This window comes from Stylophora pistillata, chromosome 6 (genome assembly GCF_964205215.1).
Source record: "Stylophora pistillata chromosome 6, jaStyPist1.2, whole genome shotgun sequence".
In the NCBI taxonomy this organism is placed as follows: Eukaryota; Metazoa; Cnidaria; class Anthozoa; order Scleractinia; family Pocilloporidae; genus Stylophora; species Stylophora pistillata.
In genome coordinates this window covers 32401774-32419890 of record NC_142524.1, presented here as the reverse complement: position 1 = coordinate 32419890, position 18117 = coordinate 32401774, and the positions used below count along the sequence as shown (strand labels likewise).

Genomic DNA, 18117 nt, shown 5'->3' with positions numbered 1-18117 from the left:
CAGTCTTATTGGTCCAGTAACTGGAATTATAGTGAAAGGTCGTCTAGGAGAATAATGTTAAACAATTCCTTGTGGGTTTTAAATTATCCACCGCATTGTCCTGCTTTTAAAATTTATTTTCCTAAAATAGCTGTTTGTTCTTCTCTGGAATTCACCTTAAATCTGCTTTCAGAGAGCAAGATTAGGCAATGAAAGGAAGCTGGTGATCATGAAATATTTATGACTTGGTGACGTAATATAAGGCATCATTCATGCAGAGTTACTGTTCTGTTTAGTTAATTGGAGCCAATTAAGTTAGGAAACGGCTATTACTTATCATCTTGGAGGTGCTGGAGGATTTTGGTTGAGTCACAAATATAATCGACCAGATCCCCTTTAGGCTCCCAAGTATTCTACGGAATCTCCTAACTGGCAGTCAATTTTCTATAGCCCCCCTCAATACATTTGCGACGAGGGATCCCCCCACCGTTCCTCATGATAACCATGTGACTCCCCACCGAAAATCTACATATTCTCCACCTTAGTAATGTGTGATGACTGGTTCGGAGATATGAACCGGGCGCCGAAGTCGCCCTCCCTGTCAATCAGTCAGTCAGTGCCAGTGTGACAAAGTGGACTATCATGACACACAAGCAAGAAAAAAGTTGATTAAGCATGGTACCTTGTTACCATCAATCTTCATAACTGGCGTCCATCCTCCATCTCCACATCCAAAATCTCCCACCTGACAGAGAACTGTGGTTGGTCCTGAGCTCAGATGAAGGGAAACCAGTTTAGTCCCGTTGAATCTGTTAAAATGGAGTCGGAGAAGGTAAGGAAGTCATTTGTTCTCTTCATCCAATGAATTTAGAACATTTAAAAGTTTTCATTGAAATACTACTAGTATTTGTGGATCCAATGTGATTTTAACCGCCTGCATGGTCACATTTGCGTCTCCAGCGAGTATGAGTAATTGGACTATATGCTGTCCAATTTGGAAATAATTTGGATGAAAATGGACGAGGCCGTATACCGAGCGGAATTTTTTTAATCCAATTATTTCCAAAATTGAACAAGCATGTAGTCCTCTTATTTCTTAATTTTATAGCTAGTCGGTTGTAATTGTTCATTGCTCAATCAAGCTATTATTTTTGTAATTGTTTTTAAAACTGCCCAATCAAGAATGAAATGAATTTGGATAGTTTCAGATACACAAATTAATCCTTAATTGGTCAATTTAAAAAATTTAAAGAATAATAGCTGTGCCGACAAATCTGGATTAACTACCAACAATACAATTGTGGGAAAAATATGTTTAAAAAGAGCAAGCAGTTCATAGCACTTACTTGTGCGCATCATGCACTTCCTTGCATGATTTTACAGCTAAAAGACAAAAACGACTTTTTATCGTGAGAAACGGAAAAGAAGTGTAAAGTATGGTTATATGGTAACAGCCTTGCAATGAATTGACTTCGCTTGATCGAGAGGAGCCAGAATTTATTTGGAAGATTTTGTTCCTCCGAGAAATATCCTCGATGCCTCCTAAAATTTCATTCGGAGGGAATCTCGATCAATCGAGTCTGGATTCCAGCTCAAAGTTGGGTTTGTGTTCGGGCTGGACCTCGAGTTGGTGGCTCAAGATATTTTTCTAGTAGATAATTAGATTTGATTATTTTAATTCAAAGCTGCAGCTTAAGACTATTTCGGATTCGGAGATGTAGGCAAGGCTTTTCAGTTGCTCCAAAATGAAACTGTTCTGCTTTCTTTTGGGAACTCTTACTCAAGCACGTCATTGGTATTTGGAGGGAGCCTGGTAGCATTATTTTTTGTAAATAATCATTCTGCGGGGTTGGGGGTTGTCACTTGCATCCCGATCTGTACCCTCAGAGTTGTGGACTTCTTTTGATCAATGGTTTTGTATGATAATAAAAAAATGTTAATCTCAATGTAATCATAACAGATTAAAAGAGTATTCATACCTTTCTCGCAATATTTTCCAATGAAGTCGTTTGTACATACACATTTAAACGAGTAGTCTATATAGCTTGTCACACAACTACCACCGTTAATGCATGGAGAGGAAAAACAAGGCAACTGGCGAAAGAAGGAGAAAGAATCGTGACACATTTTGTACTCATGGGTTAAATAGATATGAGACACTTCTCCACCTTTACGGCCAAAAAAAAGGTATCACTATTCATTACTGGAGAACTTGACTTCAAAGTAAGAAACTACACTGCATCATGATAGCGTGTATAGAAAAAAGTCGAGTCTATGTTGATATAAATAGCAATCCCCACCTTGATGGAAACGTGATGTGAAGTCCTATTTTCCCTGTATTCCTCAGGAATGGTATACTTCTGAGAGGAGAGCAACTCACACCAAATCTTTCCACCTTGTCTCTTTGCCACCGCCAAGTTTACAGACCAGCATAAAGGATTCCTCAGGCATAGAATGATGCATTCGTAGTCATCGAACGCCACGAACGTTCCAACCTTAGGGGCAGTGAGGTAAAAATATTCATCTATTGATAAAAGACTTTGTTTGAAAGTCTGGGATGAACCGTTGAACTTGTGTTCCAAACCTGTTGTTCCTGTAAGGAAAATGGAAAAGCCCTTGTAGCGAGCGGTATCCTGTACGTTGCGTGTAGAGTCGCCGAGTATATCCTTAGCTTCTTTGTAAATTTTCATGAATATCTGTTGTTTTACCGGCTTGGCAGCATTTGTAGGCAAAGATTTCGGTGACGAACTTCAGGCGATAAAGAAACTCTCTCTCTTTTTTTAATCACTTTGCTTTTTCCGCCAAAAAATGATTTTGAAATGATTGTGTGGTACCAAATATTATTAAAAATAGATTGACAGCCTACAAAACCAGTTGTGAATGAATTATCCTTCTCAAAAAGGAACTCAGAAAGTGAAAAGGAGAGGTATCTGCAATCAACAATTACACGAATCAATGTAACGTTCATTCATCTATCTCAGAATGCTCCAAACAATTTGTTCTTTGTATTAAAGATGTTGAGTTTTTTACTCTAGATAAACTTTCGCTATTTCTTTGCAAGTCTCACGAATTTGGGTATATTCACCGTACATTTCAAAACAGAAACCGATGACTAAATTTTGCATTACAACTCTCCCTGTTTCTAACTAGAAAAAGCGTCTGATTTGACTTCAATTTTTTGGTGGAAGAAAGACAAGATTTTACACGGACGCCATTGCAGCAAGCAAACAAAAAGACTCTCACAACTTCAAAACAAAAAACAAACATTTGAATCTGAAAACTTAACAGAGGTAATTCTAGATTAATCGTCGTTGGAAGATTATTACTTTTTCCATAAGATCGGTTAAGAAAAAGAAGTCATCGTGAAGATCATTTAACTCCAGTTTACTTGCCAAAACAGTGTTGTTATTTTTCAAAAGTATGCGCAAGCTTCTTTTCCTTACGCGCTTTCTAATTACTAGGTGTTGAATCGTAACAGATACTTATTAAAATATGTTTTAAGTTTTTTTGGGAGCATTTGAAATCACTTTTATTATTACGCAGTAAAAATGTTTTACCTCTGTTTCTCTCTACAATCTACTCGCTCAAGCATCGTTCCCTTCATGGAGGATTTTGCTATAATTACAGCCCTGAATCATTCGGGTTCTTTTAGAACGCATTTCGTCAAGTTTCAGAAAAGATGTAAAAATGTTATTCGCTAGCCTAGGTCGGTCCGTATTGGAAAAAACTGTACGCGCTGTTTTGAATACCGCCCTTGGCCTACGGCAAGAATCATTCGGTATCCGGAATTCGGTATCCAGAATCATGGGCACAGTTTTTCTCTATACGAACGTTCCGGCTGGTGAATAACATATTTCTTGAAATGTCTGAAGGTAGGTACACAATAACGAAATTTACTGAAGAAAAGAGTTTTGGATATCGCCGGGGAAATATAGACGATCTAACCTGAAAAACCTTTGGCTGCAAGAAGCGTCAGGATGAGAGAACAGATTAATGAAAAGAATTTTGGATATCGCCGGGGAAATATAGACGATCTAACCTGAAAAACCTTTGGCTGCAAGAAGCGTCAGGATGAGAGAACAGATTAATGAAAAGAATTTTGGATATCGCCGGGGAAATATAGACGATCTAACCTGAAAAACCTTTGACTGCAAGAAGCGTCAGGATGAGAGAACAGATTAATGTGGACATGATGGCTTGTTTGCGAGGCAAGGATCCGTGGTCATGTATTAAGAGTTAGTCTGACACTGTAAAGTGAGTTTTGAGTTCCGCTTGTGACGGTACAGTTTTCTGGTGCCTCCTGTCGTATGTGACACAATCTCTGTAATTTTCAGCAGCAGTTATTTCGATCTAAAAGTTTGGTACACTTGGTAAATGTCACTGATAGACGCCGTCTTATATTTTACTCATGTTCAATTTGGCGACATAAGATAGTTTAGAGCCGCAACACCTAAGTCACATTAGAAACTTTTAGGAAAATTGTCACTTTTTCATTTAATACGTCAGTTTCAAAATGTCACTCAGGATGTTTAATAAGAATACCAAAAGATAAACAGAAATAGAAAAATCGTTTGCAATTCCTGTCTTCACGATGACAGCTATTCTGTAACTTTGTTAATTAGCATCTCCTCTGAATAAGGAACTTTCAGCCCTACGATTTAATGTTTATATACATTATTCAAATTCGCTCATGTTAAGGTGGCTCAATAGGGTTTTTTGGCCCGGCGAAGAATGGGTACAAAAATGGCGCGAGCTTTTAAATGGCATCAAATATGTAAACGAACATGGCGCCTTCACGCGAGTGCACAATTTTTGTCACAAAATCGCGAAGTTTACTTGACGAGAGTGAAACGGCATGGATAATTTCCAGTAATGAGCACAATATTGACAGTGAACGACAAGAAGTTTACACAACGCATACATAATAATAAATAATAAATAATAATAAAAGTCTTTATTCCATCATAAGATAAAACTACATATCTTATGTTACAATGAATTTGGAAAAACTACAGAAATCTACATACACATTATGCATTAAAAAGTATGTCATTACAATAAATGGAGCTTAAATATCAACCTATTTACAAAGGTGTTCATAAAGCGCTGTGTATTAATTTTCGGGCGCGCGCAGCCTTTTTTCCTAAGATTGTGAACATATGTCTTTTGGACAGGAATGATGTCTTTCAGGGGGTAGCAATCCGTTGATTTTAGTTTCTTCAAAATGTTTCGGTCTTGTTTGTTTAAAAGGTTCTTGATAAAAACTGGAAATGAGATAAAACCGCGTTTAGGACATCGGTCTAAAAAATTTTGTACAACCGTAAGATCGGACTCAGATGCCCCATAGACTGAAAGTGCATAGCTAAAATTAGCCAAAACAATGGATATAAAAAGATGATAACTATCTTCCTGAGAGTAATATTCCTTTCTCAATGTTCGTAGGACGTGTAAACTCTTAATTGCTTTGACAAGCTTAGTTCTTACATGCTCATCAAATTTTCCGTCACTCTGTAAAGTTACTCCTAGTAAAACGAAGCTATTACATTGGGGAATATTGTGAATTGGAGAGTAGAGTACATTATGATTTTTCTTTCTAACAACCAGCTCTTTACATTTGCAAGGGTTGCAGACCATTCTATTGTCTTTACACCATGTTAAGAACTGTCCTACTAAGTCGGCAGACGGGTCACTATTCCTAGTGATAGGCGAAAGAATAGTGGAATCATCGGCATATTTAAAAAGCACAGGGCAACCATTAAAAAAATCTCCAAATCGTTCAAAAATATATTAAAAAGATACGGTCCGCTTACACTACCTTGTGTGGTTCCTCTATCGACAGATTTCCACTGTCCTAAAAAATTATAACTAACAATACGTTGTTGTCTTGCATAGAGGAAACTATGATACCAATTGATAATGTATGGATTTAGAGGTAGCTGTTTCAGTTTGTCAGACAAAATAGCATGGTTCACAAAATCGAAAGCCTTACTGAAGTCCATGGTAAAAATTCGCACTGCGCTACAGTCACTACTATCTAAATACTTGTATGTCTGGTGCTGGATAGCGAGCAAGGCATTTGTGCAACTACCCGCCTGTCTATATGCAAATTGGGTGTGGCTCAGGTTGTTCTCAATGACTGACTGTGCTTGTGTACGATACACGACCTTCTCGAACAACCGGGCAATAACGGGAGTAACATTAATACCACGGTAGTCTGAGTCCTCTATAGGTATGTTCACCTTGGGGAGAGGATTAACATTTGCCCTTTTCCAGGAGTCTGGCCATGTATGAGTAGACAGCGACAGATTCCAAACGTGAGTGACGATTGGTGTGAGTAGCTCAGCACAGTCTTTCCAGATCCAGTACGGGAGGTCGTCTGGTCCCGTTGCCGTTTTCTTTACATGAACTAAGGTATTCCAGACACACCGCTCAGATATTTTCGGGGGCTTTACACTGTCCGGGATATCCATATCACTAGGTCTAACGCAAGTGTCATCATAGCACAGGTTGGCGAAGTAGTCGTTCAGACGAACTAGAGAGTTCTTGTCCAAATTTATCAACGATGACCTGCGACGCTGCGATAGGGCGTCCACGCCCTTCCACCACTCACCGCTACCAATGGCAGCCAGTTTTCTTCTGTTCTCGGTTATCAGCTCAGAAATGCGCTTATTAAATAAAGACAGACGTTCCTTCTTGTTTAAAGATATATGGGACTTAGTCCTCAGCATACACTTGACTAATGGAGACATTCAAACTGGGTCACGCGATGACATGCGTACAGATTTTTGCGGCATAAACTTATTCATCACTGCACGAATCTTTACCTCAAGCACCTCGACCGCCTTGTTTATGTCCACCTCATTGAGAACGTCACTCCTTTCCAGCGTAGTGAGTGCCATAAAAAATGACTGTTTCCGATGTTCCCTACAGTCCCGCACAAGAACTGTGCGGCGCACTGGTTTAAGTTTTAATCCCGCCGGTAAAAGCATTACATCCGTTAAGCATTACATCCGTAATGCGTCAGGTCGCTTTCGGAAAGTGGAAGCGATCGAAACCAGAAAAGAAACAAAAATAATAAGGTTACACGAAGGGTTCAAAACGTGGAATGCCAAAAGGAAGCTCCAGTATGATAACATATCCAAGGAAAATGAACCCCCAGCAAAACGAATGACACGAGCATGTGAGGTCGGTACATTTTTCTTTATTCGGAAGTCTTAATTTTTGGTAAGATTTTCCTGCCAAGCTTGTCCTAATTATCGGCCTACCTGTCCTGTTGACTCCAACCCTGATTCCCATCAGCAGAATAAAGCTAAGAGGAAGGCGAACCTGCCACAAGGATCCAGACTGGTGGACTTAGAAACCCTTACAGATGGTCTGAAGGAATCTACATCTACATTTATTAGTCTTGCAAAGGGGGGCCTTCACGCTCATTTTGTCATTGTGGTGAATTCTCACTATTTTTAACTGCACTACAGCATATTTTACACCATTATCATATAAAAGAACATAAAAAATATTGTGGATGGAGTCTTTTTTCCCTGCTAGTTTACAGTGTATTTTACAATATTTCTAGGCCCTTTGTCTCTTGGCGATGTTATTGAAGAACAGCACAGTGGATTGGCAAGCACGTTTATTGTTATATGCAGCCAATGCAATGGAAAACACCTTTAAAACATCAAAAGAGCACAGATCCGGTGCACGCGGTCCATTGACCTTTGATGTGAACACGAGAGCTGCCCTTGGCTGTTTACACACAGGAGTGGGCAACACCCATTTAAACAATTTACTTTCAATCCTCAATGTGCCCGCACTGAACTCATCTACTTTTAAAAATTGGGAAAGGGAAGCTGGAAAGGCGATAGAGCTAGTAGCAAAGAATAGTTGCCAGCAATTCCTAAACCTTGAAGGAGAGAAGGCAATTGAAAATGGTAACAAGCCTGACCAGAACAATTTGGTACCTATTGCCTGTTCTTACGACATGGGGTAGCAGAAAAAGGGGCGAGGTTTCAACTCTAAGACCGGACATGCTGCAGTCATGGGCCTTTCAACTGGTAAGGTCCTTGACTACACAACAAAAAATAAAATGTGCCGCTCCTGTGATGAAGCTAAAGAGGCAGGAAAACAACCAAATGACCACGACTGTAGAAAAAAATCATTCGGGCTCTCCAAAGTCAATGGAGCCTTTAGCTGCAGTTGAACTTTTCAATAAGGCAACTAAATCAAATGTCAAATTTTTAGTTTACACCGGGGATGATGATTCAATGACTGATTCTCACCTAAAGCAAAAGGTACCCTATGGTGTGGAAAAATGGAGTGATACAGTTCAAATAAAAAGATCCCTTACAACATGCCTATACAACTTGAGCCAACGAAGTAAGTTCCCCAACAGTTCAGTGTTGTAACAGAAAGTCATAAATTACCTTGTAAAATCTTTTACATACTGTATTGCACAAAATAAGGGGGATGCTACAAACATGAAATCTACAATTCAAAGCATTGTGCCTCATGCATTTGGTGACCATACTGTTGTAGAGAAACATGGTGTCGATACAAGAAAGACCTTTCTCATTATTGTCCCAGGGATCTTCCCTATGGCAAAAACCTCCAAGGAGATAGCCTTCAATCAGCCCTGAAATCTCTCTTTGATGAATATAGCACAGACATTGTTATAAACAAACTTGCACCTGCAGCAAATTCTCAATATACTGAGTCTCTGAACAGTGTGGTGGGCTCGAAGAACCCCAAAGTTCACTTTTACGGGGGAAGTGAAAGCAATGATTATCGAGTGTCCTGCAGTGTCTCTCAAGTAAATTTAGGTTACAGGTACATTCCTCAAACTCTAGCGTCACTTAACATAGAGCCAGGTCTTTTCTGTGTAGACCATAATACGAAAATGGAACAGAAAAGTTCGAAGGAGAAACAAAGGAAATCAACAGTTGCATTCAAGCGACGTCTATCACAATTACACAAACACCAGATTTCAGAAACCTCGAAATATGAGGGCAAAGAAGGTACCATGTATGAAAGTGGCATTGGCCTGAACCTAAACTCTTGTGCGAAAACATTGGAGTTGAACAATTCTGAACTTTCAATCACTGATCTTTATGATATAACCGCTGCTATCACGAAACAACAACAAGAACAGTACGAAAATGCAGTTCCGAAATACACTTCGAGACCCACAGTTCAAAAGGAAAAATTTGATGACAGGAAACGGGAAAATCAGCAGAAGTATGTCAACTCGCTGCCGTGGATAGGTCAGTTAAACAATTCTCATGCTATATTCTACCAACCAGAGACATAGATTCTCACGCGTCAAAGGTCAACAAACTTACAGTTAAAACTGTCAATGGAATCCGCCGACTTTTCAATAATAATCGACTAGTAGAAGCCTGTGAGTTATCGCAAGTACTTAAGCAGTTCGTAACTTTTTTGTGGGCCAGCATAGATTCAGCTTCAACACGGTCCACAAAGCCCGTTTGCACAATCTTGGCTGGACACAACGCCGCCACATTTGATATTCCAATACTTCTTCGAAACGGTGGCGAATATTTCATCGCGGAGCTCAGTTCCATCAGTTCCATCCGGTTTGCAGACACTTTGATACTGATGAAATCACTCATGAAAAGCAAGCACTCTTCCCTCCAAAACGCAGAAGGTAAATTTGTAAAGCCTGGGCAGAGTTCTGTTTACGAACATTTATTTCAAACCACGTTTGATGCCCACGACGCCCTAGAAGACGTGATCGCTCTTCGAAGAATCTTGCTTTCGTCTAGGTTGGCTTTGTCTGATGAAATGCTAGTGAACAGAAGTTCTGTAATCTCTGTCAAAGACGCCGCCGAAGACCTGAAATATCTTGACAACCGTCATCACAGACTCCTGTCTTTTCGAGGAAAGCTGTACAACCCAGGTCATGCGGATAGTCCAATAAAGCAAAGCATTGCCGAAAAAAATTGCTGGCAGTGGCCTAAGATATGAGGATTTAAATAATTTGTACCAACGATTTGGACGGAAAGGTCTTGTGTGTATTTTGACGAGACGGCCATTGTCCAGTCGCTCATCGCTTCCAAGGGTCACAAACACGACGAGACTAGTCTCCGCAATTTTGAAACACTTAGAAGAGATTCCAAGGTCCGCGTTTTACTAGTCCGCGTTTTACTAGTCCGCGTTTTACTAGTCCACGTTTTACTAGTGCGCGTTTTACTAGTCCGCGTTTTACTAGTCCCCCTTTTACTAGTCCTCGTTTTACTAGTCCAGTCCAGTCCAGTCCAGTCTACGAAATACCATATGCCCCTATGAAACTATGAAACATTACGATGCTCTCTGGTTCGACTCAGTTGTCAGTTGCGTGGGTGGGAGAAACCTGCTGCTGTGGCAGCTTTCAGTCTTCCATCCCTCTTTTTGGATATGAATGCAGTTTATGGAGGTCTTGTTTATCTTTTGCACAAATTGAAAGGCCCAGTATTTTTTTTCCCGCGGAAATGAAAAATTTAAAAAAAAAAAAATTAATTTTGGCAATGTAGATATTGATGCACTCAAAACCTGAGCTAAGGTTAAAAGTAGAAAAGCGCCTTTCTCATAAGATCAGAGTACATTTAAACCAAAAATATTTCCATTCAGTTTCCAATATCACTTATGCTAAATTCTAAGGTTCTGAACAGCGCACCACAATAAAGAGTTAGTATCCTCTGAAAAAAGCTCAACTATGCTGTAACTTTGTTTTCGTTCTTTGAACATGGCTATGAAAAATTGAAAAAAATACCTTACGATCGATTTACGGTTCTGACGACCTCCAGAATAAATGGAATTTAGATCGGAAAAATCCGAGATGGCTTTTAATCACTTCTGTTTTACTTTGGTATCATTTTCTAAGTTCAAGGAAGGCAAAAACAACGGTATATCACTTCTGATGAAACATTGTCCCTCCTTATTTGAAGAAAAAGTAACAAGACAGAACAAAAACCAATACGGTATCGATACAACTTGCCTCAATCTGGTGGGACTTTTATTATTTACGGCTCACTCAGCGAAACTGGTTAACGATCAATAAGCCTTTGTTTGTTTTTACCCGGAAATTAATTTCTCTTTGAAAGGTTTTTAACAATGTGCTATGCTCAGACAAATGGAGCTACAATTTTACTTACAGCAATTTCAGACACTTCGATTATGTAGAAACGGGCTTGAGTCTTTTGTGACTTAATGACAGGTTTTTCACCTGTTAAATACTGCTTAAAAGCACTTAGCTGGGACTTTGATAATTGCTACAAGGAGTGCATGTGGCCAGGAGGGTTATTTTTGGTACCTAAATGTTCAACGTTTGCGAAAGCGATTGTGAATTCGCTTAAAGGGAGAAGGATTGGTGAATTATCGATGTTTTTGAATCATTGACGAAGATTTGAAAAATCGGGGGTAAATGTGGACCAGATAACCATTCATTTGTTTGTTTCTTTTGGATCAGGGTAAGTCTCCTTTAAGAACCTGTCACATCGCAAAAAGCACTCATGTAACTTTCGCCACTTTAGACACCTGCACAAATTAGCAATTAAACTGAGAAGAATGCCAGAAAATGTTGTTGAAACCGTTTAGTTTTCTCTCCCATCGAGTACCGAATATATCCTGGCACCGGAAAATTGTAAGGGAAAACTGACCAAATTAGTGGCTAACCTTCATTGAACGAGAACCTTGGGCAAGTGCAATCACAATATTCTCAGTTGCTAATCTTTAACTGATAAGTGGAAAAAAGACCACAAAGACGAAAGAGAGAAGAGCAAGTCAGCTGTTTGAATCAGCTTCTTGATATGCACTGATCTCCTTGGTTAATTTTAACTTTATGAGCACCTCAACTGAGAAGTCTCAGCTGATCTCATTTTATCCACCTGCCAAAATCACTCGTTCAGGCCTTCTTGTCGTTCCGTTTTCTTTCCGGCCTCTCTATAAAAGGTAGAGAAGATCGTCTTGGAAGTTTCAGCAAGTAGCAAATAAAGAAATTGCCCTTATTTCTTTTCCTAAACAACAAATTTACCCACCACGGATACAGCCTAAACTAAAACAATATCTGCTACTACTTTTTTTCTCAGTTCGCGCGCGGGCGGTATTCTACAAGTCGTGCGATCTGATCAGTTCCGATAGCGGCCAGTACTCTCCCATCCGGCCCGGTACCCTGTACGTTGCGTGTAGAGTCGCCAAGTATATCCTTAGCTTCTTTGCAAAGTTTTCATGAATATCTTTCGTTTTACCGGCTTGGCAGCATTTGTAGGCAAATATTTCGGTGACGACATTGAGGCGATAAATAAACTCTCTCACCTTTTTTTAATCACTTTGCTTTTTCCGCAAAAAAATGATTTTGAAATGATTTTGTGGTACCAAATATTTTTAAAAACAGATTGACAGCCTACAAAACCAGTTGTGATTGAATTATCCTTCTCAAAAAGGAACTCAGAAAGTGAAAACGAGAGGTATTTGCAATCAGCAATTACACGAATCAATGTAAGTAAACGTTCATTCATGTATATCAGAATGCTCCAAACAATTTGTTCTTAGTATTAAAGATGTTGAGTTTTTTACTCTAGATAAACTTTTGCTATTTCTTTGCAAGTCTCATGAATTTGGGTATATTTACCGTACATTTCACAATAGAAACCGAATTAATTTGATGACTAAAAGTCGCATTACAACCCTCCTTGTTTCTAACTAGAAAAAGCGTCTGATTTGACTTCAATTTTTCAGTGGAAGAAAGACAAGATTTTACACGGACGCCAGTGCAGCAAGCAAACAAGAAGACTCTCACAACTTCAAAAGAAACATTTGAATTTTAAAACTTAACAGAGGTAATTCTAGATTAATCGTCGTTGGAAGATAATTATTCTTTCCGTAAGATCGGTTAAGAAAAAAAAGTCATCGTGAAGATCATTTAATTCCAGTTTACTTGCCAAAACAGTGCTGTTATTTTTCAAAAATGTGCGCAAGCTTCTTTTCCTTACGCGCTTTCTAGTTACTAGGTGTTGAATCACGACAGATACTTATTAAAATATGTTTCGAAGTTTTCTTAGGAGCATTTTAAATCACTTTTATCATTACGCAGTAAAAATGTTTTACCACTGTTTCTCTCTACAGTCTACTCGCTCAAGTATTGTTCTCTTCATGGAGGATCTTGCCATAATTACAGCCCTGAATCATTAGGGTTCTTTTGGAACGCATTTCGTTAAGTTTCAGAAAAAACATAAAATTGTTAATCGCTAGCCTAGGTCGGTCCGTATTGGAAAAAAAACTGTACCCTCTGTTTTGAATACCGCCCTTGGCCTACGGCCTTAGGCGGTATCCAGAACAGAATCATGGGCACAGTTTTTCTCTATACGAACGGTCCGGTTGGTGAATAACATATTTCTTGAAGTGTCTGAAGCTAGGTACACAATAACGAAATTTACTGAAGAAAAGAGTTTTGGATATCGCCGGGGAAATATAGACGATCTAACCTGAAAAACCTTTGGCTGCAAGAAACATCAGGATGAGAGAACAGATTAATGTGGACATGATGACTTCTTTGCGAGGAAAGGATCCGTGGTCATGTACTAAGAGTTAGTCTGATACTGTAAAGTGAGTTTTGAGTTCCGAGTTCCGCTTGTGACAGTACAGTTTTCTGGTGCCACCTGTCGTATGTGACACAATCTCTATAATTTTCAGCAGCAGTTATTTCGATCTAACAGTTTGGTACACTTGCTAAATGTCACTGATAGAAGCCGTCTTATTTTTGACTGATGTTCAATTTGGCCACGTAAGATAATTGAGAACCGCAACACCTAAGTCAATTTGGAAACTTTTAGGAAAATTGTCACTTTTTCATTTAATACGTCAGTTGCAAAATACCACTCAGGATGTGTAATAAGAACATCAAAAGATGAACAGAAATGGAAAAATCGTTTGCAATTGCTGTCTTCATGATGACAGCTAACTTGTAATTTCATTAATTAGCATCTCCTCTGAATAAGGAACTTTCAGCCCCACGATTTAATGTTTATATACATTCAGATTCAAATTCGCTCATCTTAAAAGAGATTGTTCATCAAAATGACTGTGCACGCGCGTGCGTGACTCTTTTTCTCGTTCGTAAGGGCCAATAGTTGAAATGAGAATATCCTATTAGTATCCAGGCCCCATTATTTTGTGTGCTTTTTTGTAAGTTCTTAACAGATAAGTTTCTTTTAATCCATCAGATAATCAGCGAGCTTGGATACTGGAGTCTCAATGGTGTCGAAGGTTCTCTCAGACAAAAGGGAAGGGAAAAAACAGGGGCATAGAAAATTATGGAAAATCAGCCTTTAGGATATTAGAGAACCTCTCGTATCTACATTATAACCATGCAGTGAACGGGATCGAACCAAATTCTGACAAAAAAAAACGAAACAAAACAAAACAACAAAGCAAACAAGCTTCATCATCTTGATAATCACATGCCGTTTATTTAGAAAGAAGACTCAGGTCACATGGTCATCAGAGGACACACCCAGCAGTGCTGTAAGCCGCGACTAGGACACTTGTTGAGGTAAAACTCACTAAGGAAGACATTTGACATTGAAGGGGTGAACATTTTATGATTAAATTCCACATTGTTGGGTTTTTCCTGGACATTGTTGCCTTTGAAAATTGCCTTTGAAAATTTATCGGCGGAAATATTTTTCTAAAATGTCTTCCTTGCCAAAGAAAATGTGGGGAAAAATTTCCGGCCGAACGAGACCATACTAAAACTCGAATATGATTTAAGAGTCAATCATTTGAAAAACTCGGAGGAAAAGACTCATCTTACAAGATTTTTGGAAAAACCTTTGCCTATTCCAAAGTATGAATCATTCTTAATCTAGTCTGAACATTTGAATGAACTTTCTTTTTTTTCGCTTGGTTTCAAAGAACGAAAATGTATCCCATGGCTTTTATGTGTTTATCTCCATTATCTGATGAATGTGAATTAGTAGCCTCGTTTCCGCACGTGTTGAAGTCATCAAAATCCCCCCCTGTACCAAACCCAATCCTGGAGTCGCAAGAGTTGCAGGCATCCTGGTTGTTAGTAATGATGCCGATTCTTGCTTTGGAGAAACGAGACTTACCACACATAACATTAAACCCTTCCCTGTTACAGTTTTTCTGTAGGGAGGCCTCTGAGCCAATAAGCCTCTTCCACGTGTCACGACCCAATGAGGTGCTTCGGTGTTTCCCGTCAGCGATCAGTGAGTAAAGAGAGATTGCCTCCTTGTTGAGGATAATAAACCTGATCTGTCCGCCAATCTTCATACCGAGGCAGATCTTAGAGATGGGTGTGGTCCAGTAGGTTGGTAACTTGGTCTCTTGTAAGTCGAATCCAGTCTCTCCTCCAGCAATGTTGTATTCAGTTTTACTGCTCCAGTAACTGGAATTATAGTGAAAGGTCATCTAGGAGAATAATGTCAAACAATTCCTAGTGGGTTTTGAATTATCCACCGCATTGTCCTGCCGTTTTTTAGACCATTTATGACGATCATAAAATTTATTTTCCCAAAATAGCTGTTTGTTCTTCTCTGGAATTCAGTTTAAACTGCTTTCAGAGAGCAAGATTAGGCAATGAAAGGAAGCTGGTGATCATGAAATATTCATGACTTGGTGACGTCACGTACGGCATTATTCATGCAGAATTACTGTTCCGTTTGGTTAATTGGAGCCAATTAAGTTAGGAAACGGTCATTACTTATCATCTGGGAGGTGCTGGAGGATTTTGGTTGCGTCACAATATAATCGACCTGATCCCCCTTGGGTTTTCTAGTATTATCCAGACCCCCCTAATTGGCAGTCAGTTTTCTATAGTACCCCCCTTATACTTCGTTTGCGAGGACTGATCCCCCTTCCGTTTCTCGTAATAACCATGTGACCCACCACCCCCTCTCCCACAAAAAAAAAAGTGGCTGGTCGGAGATATGAACAACGCGCGTAAGTCGCCCTCCTTATTAATAAGTCAGTCAGTGCCAGTGTGATAAAGTGGACTATCATGACACACAACAAATAGAAAAGTCAATTTAGCATGGTACCTTGTTACCATCAATCTTCATAACTGGTGTCCATCCTCCATCTCCGCATCCAAAATCTCCCATGTGACAGAGAACTGTAGTTGGTCCTGAGCTCAGATGAAGGGAAACCAGTTTAGTCCCGTTTAATCTGGTAAAATGGAGTCGGAGAAGGTAAGGAAGTCATTTGTTCTCTTCATTCAATGAATTTAGAACATTGAAAAGTTCTCAGTGAAATACTATTTGTGGATCCAATGTGATTTTAAGCACCTGGTCACATTTGCGTCTCCAGCGTGACAGGTGATGAGATAACTAATTTGTGTAGTTGGTATGTGTAGTAGGACTATATGCTGTCCAATTTGGAAGTAATTGGGCGAAAAAAAAATTCCAAGGGCAGCCAAGATTGGATGAAGCCGTATACCGAGTCCAATTGGGCTGTAAGAGGAATTTTATGAATACAATTATTTCCAAAATTGGACAAGAATGTAGTCCTTTTACTTATTAATTTTATAGCGTGTCAGTTGTAATTGTGCATTGCTCAATCAAGCTATTATTTATTTATTTATTTTTAAAACTGTCCAATCAAGGATTAAAGGAATTTGGATGGTTTCAGTTATACAAATCAATCCTTAGTTGGACAGTTTTAAAAATTTAAAGATTAATAGCTGTGCTGACAATTTTGGATTAACTACCAGTTATAGAATTGTTAGAAAAATCCGTTTGAAAGAGCAAGCAGTTCAGATCGCTTACTTGTGGGCATCATACACTTCCTTGCATGATTTTACAGCTAAAAGACAAAAATGAGATTTTATTGTCAGAAACGGAAAAGAAGTATAAATTATGGTTATATGGTAACAGCCTCGCAATGAATTGTCTTCGCTTAATCGAGAGGAGCCAGAATTTATTTGGAAGATTTTGTTCCTCCGAGAAATATCTTCGATGTCTCCTAAAATTTCGATTCGGGGGGAATCTCGAACAATCGAGTCTGGATTCCACCTCAAAATAGGGTTTGTGTTCGGGCTGGACCTCGAGTTGGTGGCTCAGGGTATTTTTCTAGTAGACAATTAGATTTGATTATTTTAATTCAAAGCTTCACAGTAAGACTATTTCAGAGTCCGAGATGTAGGCAAGGTCTTTCAATGAAACTGTTCTGCTTTCTTTTGGGAACTCCTCCTCAAGCACATGATTGGTATTTGGAGGGAGCCTGGTAGCGTTATGTTTTATGAAGAATCATTCTGCGGGGGTGGGAGTTGTGACATGCATCCTGATCTATACCATCAGAGTTGTGGAATTCTTCTGATCAGTGGTTTTATATGATAATAAAAAAACTTTTAATTTCAATGTAATCATAACAGATTAAAGGAGTATTCATACCTTTCTCGCAATATTTTCTAATGAAGTCGTTTGTACAGACACATTTAAACGAGTAGTCTATATAGCTTGTCACACAGCTACCACCGTTAAGGCATGGAGAGGAAAAACAAGCCAACTGCCGAAAGAAGGAGAAAAAATCTTGAAACATTTTGTACTCATGGGTTAAATAGATATGAGATATGAGAAACTTCTCCACCTTTTCCAGCCAAAAGAAAGTATCACTATTCATTACTGGAGAACTTGACTTCATGGTAAGAAACTACACTGGATAATGATAGTGTGTGTAGAAAAAAGTCAAGTCTATGTTAAGATAAAAAGCAATCCCCACCTCGATGGAAACGTGGTGTGAGGTCCTATTTTTCCTGTATTCTTCGGGAATGTTATACTTCTGAGAGGAAAGCAACTCACACCAAATCTTTCCATCTTGTTTCTTTGCCACCGCCAAGTTTATAGACCCGCATAAAGGATTCCTCAGGCATAAAATGATGCATTCGTAGTCATCGAACGCCGCGAACGTTCCAACCTTAGGGGCAGTGAGGTAAAAGTATTCATCTATTGATAAAAGACTTTGTCTGAAAGTCTGGGATGAAACGTTGGACTTGTGTTCCAAACCTGTTGTTCCTGCAAGGAAACAGGAAAAAGCACTGGTAGACGTCTTTTTTGAGATTTGGCAAAATAACTTCCAAGCTCTCCCCGCTTTTGAAGCTACCATTGGCTTTATTCAGGAGATAATATTTTG

At 39.1% G+C, this 18117-nt stretch overlaps 3 protein-coding genes across 3 annotated transcripts in view; all 3 read right to left on the bottom strand.

Annotated features, from left to right (window-relative positions):
• LOC111325215 (putative skeletal organic matrix protein 5) overlaps positions 1-982 on the bottom strand; it is a 1951-nt gene extending 969 nt beyond the window's left edge. The window contains exons 1-2 of the mRNA XM_022928982.2: positions 662-982; positions 1-43 (exon numbers count right to left, since the gene is read on the bottom strand). The exon at positions 1-43 is cut by the window's left edge and continues 969 nt beyond it. Of these exons, the coding sequence (XP_022784717.1) occupies positions 1-43; positions 662-682 (64 nt within the window). The 5' untranslated portion in view covers positions 683-982. The remainder of the gene's footprint in view (positions 44-661) is intronic.
• An 829-nt stretch (positions 983-1811) lies between these two features.
• On the bottom strand, positions 1812-2698 carry LOC148729465 (uncharacterized). Its single transcript, XM_088724718.1, has 2 exons — positions 2280-2698; positions 1812-2073 (listed from the first exon to the last, which is right to left on the bottom strand). The coding sequence occupies exons 1-2, from the start codon at positions 2667-2669 to the stop codon at positions 1816-1818; spliced, it is 648 nt and encodes a 215-aa protein (XP_088580844.1). The 5' UTR covers positions 2670-2698; the 3' UTR covers positions 1812-1815.
• Positions 2699-14415: 11717 nt separating this feature from the next.
• LOC148729464 (putative skeletal organic matrix protein 5) lies at positions 14416-16855 on the bottom strand. The gene is made up of 3 exons (XM_088724795.1): positions 16755-16855; positions 16029-16155; positions 14416-15399 (listed from the first exon to the last, which is right to left on the bottom strand). The coding sequence occupies exons 2-3, from the start codon at positions 16089-16091 to the stop codon at positions 14875-14877; spliced, it is 588 nt and encodes a 195-aa protein (XP_088580921.1). The 5' UTR covers positions 16092-16155; positions 16755-16855; the 3' UTR covers positions 14416-14874.
• Between the last annotated feature and the right edge of the window lie 1262 nt (positions 16856-18117).